General features: G+C 56.4%; 1 protein-coding gene across 1 annotated transcript in view; it reads left to right on the forward strand.

Moving 5' to 3' along the window:
* Positions 1-781: 781 nt before the first annotated feature.
* PC (pyruvate carboxylase) overlaps positions 782-7,608 on the forward strand; it is a 60,794-nt gene continuing 53,967 nt past the window's right edge. The window contains 4 exon segments of the mRNA XM_075569382.1: positions 782-831; positions 932-978; positions 981-1,049; positions 1,052-1,113. Of these exon segments, the coding sequence (XP_075425497.1) occupies positions 782-831; positions 932-978; positions 981-1,049; positions 1,052-1,113 (228 nt within the window).

A 7,608-nucleotide genomic window follows, 5' to 3' on the forward strand; every position in this document is an offset into this window, starting at 1 on the left:
CAGTGTGATATTACTCTTCTGTACCTCCTCCCCCTGGCTCTGCAGTGTGATATTACTCTTCTGTACCTCCGACCCCTGGCTCAGCAGTGTGATATTACTATTCTGTACCTCCGCCCCCTGGCTCGGCAGTGTGATATTACTATTCTGTACCTCCGCCCCTGGCTCAGCAGTGTGATATTACTATTCTGTACCTCCGCCCCTGGCTCGGCAGTGTGATATTACTATTCTGTACCTCCGCCCCCTGGCTCGGCAGTGTGATATTACTATTCTGTACCTCCGCCCCCTGGCTCTGCAGTGTGATATTACTATTCTGTACCTCCGACCCCTGGCTCGCAGTGTGATATTACTATTCTGTACCTCCGACCCCTGGTTCGGCAGTGTGTTATTACTATTCTGTACTCTTGGCTGCAGTAGACCAGATGGGTTAAGAAACCCTAGATTCAAGTTTTCTATATCACACGCTCTTGTTAAAGTGTCAGACTTTGACAAACTGTTCAGGGAGATTGTCACCCCATGGGAATTAATTGTCTCTTCTCCCCTGTAAACCATCCCTCGTAACTGTGACACAGGTGAATTCTCTTATTTTCTTGCCTGGAGGGGTAAAATTGAGACGATGCGTAGCATGTTGATTTAGTTAAATATACTGCAGCTCATCAACACCACTTGAAGGCAATTCAGACAAGTGTAAATATATTTAACATATAAGTTTCATGTTGTGCGATTAAACCATTTAACAGTCATTTGGTCACCATGCTCCTACTGTATGTGTGACTGACCCATTATGTCTCCAAGTTTGGCACGCTATGCGGACATAGGGTGGAATAGACTCAGGTAGGGTGATGAGCAGACTAGATTGGGTAAGAAGTTAATAGCTGCATCCATGGTAAGACCATCTTGCTTATAACCTTCCCTCTCTCTCGTCCTCTTCCAGGTTTTTCGAGAGTGGCGAGGGGATGGGAATCCGACTGGACAGTGCCTCAGCTTCCAGGGAGCGGTCATCTCCCCGCACTATGACTCCCTCCTGGTCAAGGTCATCGCTCATGGAAAGACCACCAGGTAGCAGCAACCAAGATGAGCAGAGCCCTGGCCGAGTTCCGAATTCGCGGAGTTAAGGTAGGAGAAGACCGGGGACATCGGTCAAAGTGGCAGAAGAAGCCAGTGTTATTAGAGTAAAGAAGGACTTGGGGTGTGCAGGGAGGGGTAAAACAAGGCAGTGCGGGGGGTAGTGGAAAGTTGCGATGTACAGGGATGGGTATCACAAGTCAATGAGATGATGGGGTGTATAGGGAGGGGTATTGCAAGCGGTGGGGTACATGGGGAAAGCATGATAGAGTAAGTAGATAGAGGGAAGGTGTGACTAGGATGAAAATATTTCCTTTCTAAAGAGATATCCTTCATGAAGCTGGAGAATTGGAGGCTCATGGGAGGCATGAAGTTTCTCACTGAAAGAGTAGTAGAGGTATGGAACAGCTACTCGCAAAGTAGGTGCACGTTAATACAGCCCAGATCCAAAGATGGACAAAGCAAGGGATTTAATGGGGTCTAGTATGGGCAGACTGGGTGGGTAGGGTCATTATTTGCTGAGAGTTCATCAGATGACCAGTTATAAGGCAGTGTGTGGGTTTAGTGACTGGACCTCTAATGCTATTAATGGGCCGCGGTGCTGGGGACCGCGGTGCTGGGTCCGCGCTCTCTGGGTTTCATGTATATGGTGTCCGCCTCTCATCTCTCTCCCAGTTATTGATTTAGTTAGGGCTTGGGTTTCTAATTCCTAATATAGCCAATGGGGGCGGCTGATGTGTAGAGGGTGACCCTATTAAAGTCTATAAGGGCGGCTGATGTGTAAGAGGGTGACCCTATTAAAGTCTATAAGGGCTGCTGATGTGTAAGAGGGTGACCCTATTAAAGTCTATAAGGGCGGCTGATGTGTAAGAGGGTGACCCTATTAAAGTCTATAAGGGCGGCTGATGTGTAAGAGGTTCTACTGAGGTCCATGGGGTGTAGCGGCAGCATCGGCAAAGCCCGGCGGCCCGCGCCTGTCTCTATCTGTAGAGAGAGAGGGCCAAATCCTCCCATACCCCCGCGGCGGCCCATCTCTCTCTTCAGATGGACAGGCGGGGGGAGATGGTATGTGGCGGCGGGCCCCTGGCGTTAGCGCGCTGTAGCAGCAGGCACCGGAAGTAAGGCTGTGCTTATAGCGACGGTTACTACAGCTGCGGTCGCTGGAAAAATCAAATTGAGATGACTTCCAGCGATCGCGACCAAGCCGTCGCGCCGCGCTTACTTAAGCGCACAAGATGTCGGTAATGATTTGTTTTGACACTATAAGCGCAGCCTAAAAAAAGACTTCCGGGTCAGACCTGGAGCGCGCTCCTCCCTGCCGTCCCGCTCTGCCACTGTAGCAACTGCTCATTCCTCTGCCGGCTTATCTTCTGTTTAACACCAGGGACCCGCCACCGCCCCCACCGCATACCATCTCCCCCCCGCCTATCTCCATTACCACCCATAGGTGGGCATGGAGGAGGAGGAGAGAGCTGATGATGAGGGGGAGAGCTGGTGATGATGATTAGGGGGAGAGATGGTGATGAGGGGATGAGCTGATGATGAGGAGGGGGAGGAGAGATGATTAGGGAGATAAGGGAGAAAGATGAGCAGGAGGAGGGGGAGAGATGATGAGGAGGAGGAGGGGGAGAGATGAGAAGGAGGGGGAGAGATGAGGAGGGGGAGAGATGAGGAGGAGGAGGAGGAGGGGGAGAAATGAGGAGGAGGAGGGGGAGAGATGGGGAGGAGGAGGGGGAGAGATGGGAGGAGGAGGGGGAGAGATGGGGAGGAGGAGGGGGAGAGATGAGGAGGGGGAGAGATGGGGAGGAGGAGGGGGAGAGATGGGGAGGAGGAGGGGGAGAGATGGGGAGGAGGAGGGGGAGAGATGGGGAGGAGGAGGGGGAGAGATGATGAGGAGGAGGGGGAGAGATGATGAGGAGGAGGAGGGGGAGAGATGATGAAGAGGAGGAGGGGGAGAGATGATGAGGAGGAGGGGGAGAGATGAGGAGGAGGAGGGGGAGAGATGAGGAGGAGGAGGGGGAGAGATGAGAGGAGGAGGGTGAGAGATAATGAGGAGGAGGAGGGGGAGAGATGATGAGGAGGAGGGCGAGAGATGATGAGGAGGAGGGGAGAGATGATGAGGAGGAGGGGGGAGAGATGATGAGGAGGAGGGGGAGAGATGATGAGGAGGAGGAGGAGGGGGAGAGATGATGAGGAGGAGGAGGGGGAGAGATGATGAGGAGGAGGAGGGGGAGAGATGATGAGGAGGAGGAGGGGGAGAGATGATGAGGAGGAGGAGGGGGAGAGATGATGAGGAGGAGGAGGGGGAGAGATGATGAGGAGGAGGAGGGGGAGAGATGATGAGGAGGAGGAGGGGGAGAGATGATGAGGAGGAGGAGGGGGAGAGAGATGATGAGGGAGGAGGAGGGGGAGAGATTGATGAGGAGGAGGAGGGGGAGAGATGATGAGGAGGAGGAGGGGGAGAGATGATGAGGAGGAGGAGGGGGAGAGATGATGAGGAGGAGGAGGGGGAGAGATGATGAGGAGGAGGAGGGGAGAGATGATGATGAGGAGGAGGGGGAGAGATGATGAGGAGGAGGAGGGGGAGAGATGATGAGGAGGAGGAGGGGGAGAGATGATGAGGAGGAGGAGGGGGAGAGATGATGAGGAGGAGGAGGGGGAGAGATGATGAGGAGGAGGAGGGGGAGAGATGATGAGGAGGAGGAGGGGAGAGATGAGGAGGAGGGGGAGAGATGATGAGGAGGAGGAGGGGGAGAGATGATGAGGGAGGAGGAGGGGGGAGAGATGATGAGGAGGAGGAGGAGGGGGAGAGATGATGAGGAGGAGGAGGAGGGGGAGAGATGATGAGGAGGAGGAGGGGGAGAGATGATGAGGAGGGAGAGGGGGAGAGATGATGAGGAGGAGGAGGGGGAGAGATGATGAGGAGGAGGAGGGGGAGAGATGATGAGGAGGAGGAGGGGAGAGATGATGAGGAGGAGGAGGGGAGAGATGATGATGAGGAGGAGGGGGAGAGATGATGAGGAGGAGGAGGGGGAGAGATGATGAGGAGGAAGGAGGGGGGAGAGATGATGAGGAGGAGGAGGGGGAGAGATGATGAGGAGGAGGAGGGGAGAGATGATGAGGAGGAGGAGGGGAGAGATGATGAGGAGGAGGAGGGGGAGAGATGATGAGGAGGAGGAGGGGGAGAGATGATGAGGAGGAGGAGGGGGAGAGATGATGAGGAGGAGGAGGGGGAGAGATGATGAGGAGGAGTGAGGGGGAGAGATGATGAGGAGGAGGAGGGGGAGAGATGATGAGGAGGAGGAGGGGGAGAGATGATGAGGTGGAGGAGGGGAGAGATGATGAGGAGGAGGAGGGGGAGAGATGATAGGAGGAGGAGGGGAGAGATGATGAGGAGGAGGAGGGGGAGAGATGATGAGGAGGAGGAGGGGGAGAGATGATGAGGAGGAGGAGGGGGAGAGATGATGAGGAGGAGGAGGGGGAGAGATGATGAGGAGGAGGAGGGGGAGAGATGATGAGGAGGAGGAGGGGGAGAGATGATGATGAGGAGGAGGGGGAGAGGATGATGAGGAGGAGGAGGGGAGAGTGATGAGGAGGAGGAGGGGGAGAGATGATGAGGAGGAGGAGGGAGAGAGATGAGGAGGAGGAGGGGGAGAGATGAGGATGAGCGGGAGAGATGATGAGGAGGAGGAGGGGGAGAGATGGGGGAGGAGGAGGGGGGGGAGAGATGATGAGGAGGAGGGGGGAGTGATGATGAGGAGGAGGAGGGGGAGAGATGATGAGGAGGAGGGGAGAGATGAGGGGTGGAGGGGGAGAGATGAGATGAGCGGAGAGATGATGAGGAGGAGGAGGAGGGGGAGAGATGATGAGGAGGAGGAGGGGGGAGAGATGGGGAGGAGGAGGGGGGGGAGAGATGGGAGGAGAGGGAGAGATGAGGAGGAGGAGGGGGAGAGATGATGAGGAGAAGAGGGGAGAGATGAGGAGGAGGAGGGGGAGAGATGAGGAGGAGGAGGGGGAGAGATGAGGAGGAGGAGGGGGAGAGATGTGGAGGAGGTGGGGGAGAGATGAGGAGGAGGAGGGGAGAGTTGAGGAGGAGGAGGGGGAGAGATGAGGAGGAGGAGGGGGAGAGATGAGGAGGAGGAGGGGCGAGAGATGAGGGAGGAGGAGGGGAGAGATGAGGAGGAGGGAGGGGGGAGAGATGAGGAGGAGGAGGGGGAGAGATGAGGAGGAGGAGGGGGAGAGATGAGGAGGAGGAGGGGGAGAGATGAGGAGGAGGAGGGGGAGAGTTGATGGGGAGGGGGAGGGGAGAGATGATGATGATGTGGGATGATGTGAGTGAGGATCAGGAGAGGATGAGGGAGGAGAAACATTTGTCAGTACTAATATTATGGGGCCCGCATGTCTTGCTATGCATTGTGGGGTCCCCTCATTTCCTGGCAAAAGGTTATTATACTACAAGCCTGGATGCTGCGGTCCCCAATACCACCCTTACACCGGCCTTTCTGTTGGCTAACGGGAGTCCGGACAAACCAGTACTGGCGGCTGGAGGCATGGATAGCTGCTTTAAAATCTTCTGGGCTGCTGATGAGTAAGAGGGTGATCCTATGGGCTATCTCTCTATACATTGATAATGTAAAGGCCACGTTATATAATGGTACTAAGTATCTGTAATGACAATGAACATGCCGCATTGTATTCAGATGAAGAGTATCTCTATACACTGGTAATGAACACGCTGCGCTGTATAATGATGCAGAGTATCTATACACTGATTTTGAACACACCACATTGTATAATGATGCAGAGTATCTATACACTGATTTTGAACACACCACATTGTATAATGATGCAGAGTATCTATACACTGATTTTGAACACACCACATTGTATAATGATGCAGAGTATCTATACACTGATGAACATGCTGCATTTTACATTGATGAACAGTGTTTCTGTACATTGATAATGAATTCCACAGTATATAATGATGCTGAGTATATATATTCACTGATAATGAACATGTTGCTCTGTATAATGGCACTGAGTATTTATACACAGATAATGAACACGCCGCGCTGTATAGTGTTTCAGAGTATCTGCATGGCTCTAAGCATCTTCTCCATGTGTAGATAGCAGAGCTGTGCAGGATAATGATTAATTCAGAGATAATCACAGCCCTGCTCAGCAGGGTGAATAATTCATCACTTAAGTCAGCCCTCCCCTCCCCCCCTCCTGCCAGGTCCCCTAGTGACACCCCCCTCCCCCCCTTCCTGCCAGGTCCCCTAGTGACACTCCCCTCCCCCCTCCTGCCAGGTCCCCTAGTGACACCCCTCCCCCTTCCTGCCAGGTCCCCTAGTGACACCCCCCCCCTTCCTGCCAGGTCCCCTAGTGACAACCCCTCCCCCCCTTCCTGCTAGGTCCCCTAGTGACACCCCCCTCCCCCCTTCCTGCCAGGTCCCCTAGTGACACCCCTCCCCCCCTTCCTGCTAGGTCCCCTAGTGACATCCCCCCCCTCTCCCCTTCCTGCCAGGTCCCCTAGTGAAACCCCCCCTCCACTCCTGCCAGGTCCCCTAGTGACACCCCCCCCATCCCCCCTCCTGCCAGGTCCCCTAGTGACACCTCCCCTCCCCCCTCCTGCCAGGTCCCCTAGTGAAACCCCCCCTCCTGCCAGGTCCCTAGTGACACCCCCCCTCCCCCCTTCCTGCCAGGTCCCCTAGTGACACCCCCCTCCCCCCTCCCCCCCTTTTTCCTTTGCCAGGTCCCCTAGTGACACCCCCCTCCCCCCTTCCTGCCAGGTCCCCTAGTGACACCCCTCCCCCCTTCCTGCTAGGTCCCCTAGTGACACCCCCCCCCTCTCCCCTTCCTGCCAAGTCCCCTAGTGAAACCCCCCCTCCTGCCAGGTCCCCTAGTGAAACCCCCCCTCCCCCCTCCTGCCAGGTCCCCTTAGTGACACCCCCCCTCCCCCCTCCTGCCAGGTCCCCTAGTGAAACCCCCCTTCCTGCCAGGTCCCCTAGTGACACCCCCCTCCCCCCTTCCTGCCAGGTCCCCTAGTGACACCCCCCTCCCCCCTTCCTGCCAGGTCCCCTAGTGACACCCCCCTCCCCCCTTCCTGCCAGGTCCCCTAGTGACACCCCTCCCCCCCTTCCTGCTAGGTCCCCTAGTGACACCCCCCTCCCCCCTTCCTGCCAGGTCCCCTAGTGACACCCCCCTCCCCCCTCCTGCCAGGTCCCCTAGTGACACCCCCCTCCCCCCCTTCCTGCCAGGTCCCCTAGTGACACCCCCCCTCCCCCCTCCTGCCAGGTCCCCTAGTGACACCTCCCCTCCTGCCAGGTCCCCTAGTGACATCCCCCCCCTCCCCCCTCCTGCCAGGTCCCCTAGTGACACCCCCCCATCCCCCCTCCTGCCAGGTCCCCTTGTGAACCCCCCCCTCCTGCCAGGTCCCCTTGTGACCCCCCCCCTCCTGCCAGGTCACCTAGTGACCCCCCCTTCCTGCCAGGTCCCCTAATGACATCCCCCCCTCCTGCCAGGTCCCCTTGTGACACCCCC

Source organism: Ascaphus truei, chromosome 14, assembly GCF_040206685.1.
Source record: "Ascaphus truei isolate aAscTru1 chromosome 14, aAscTru1.hap1, whole genome shotgun sequence".
NCBI classification, from domain to species: Eukaryota; Metazoa; Chordata; class Amphibia; order Anura; family Ascaphidae; genus Ascaphus; species Ascaphus truei.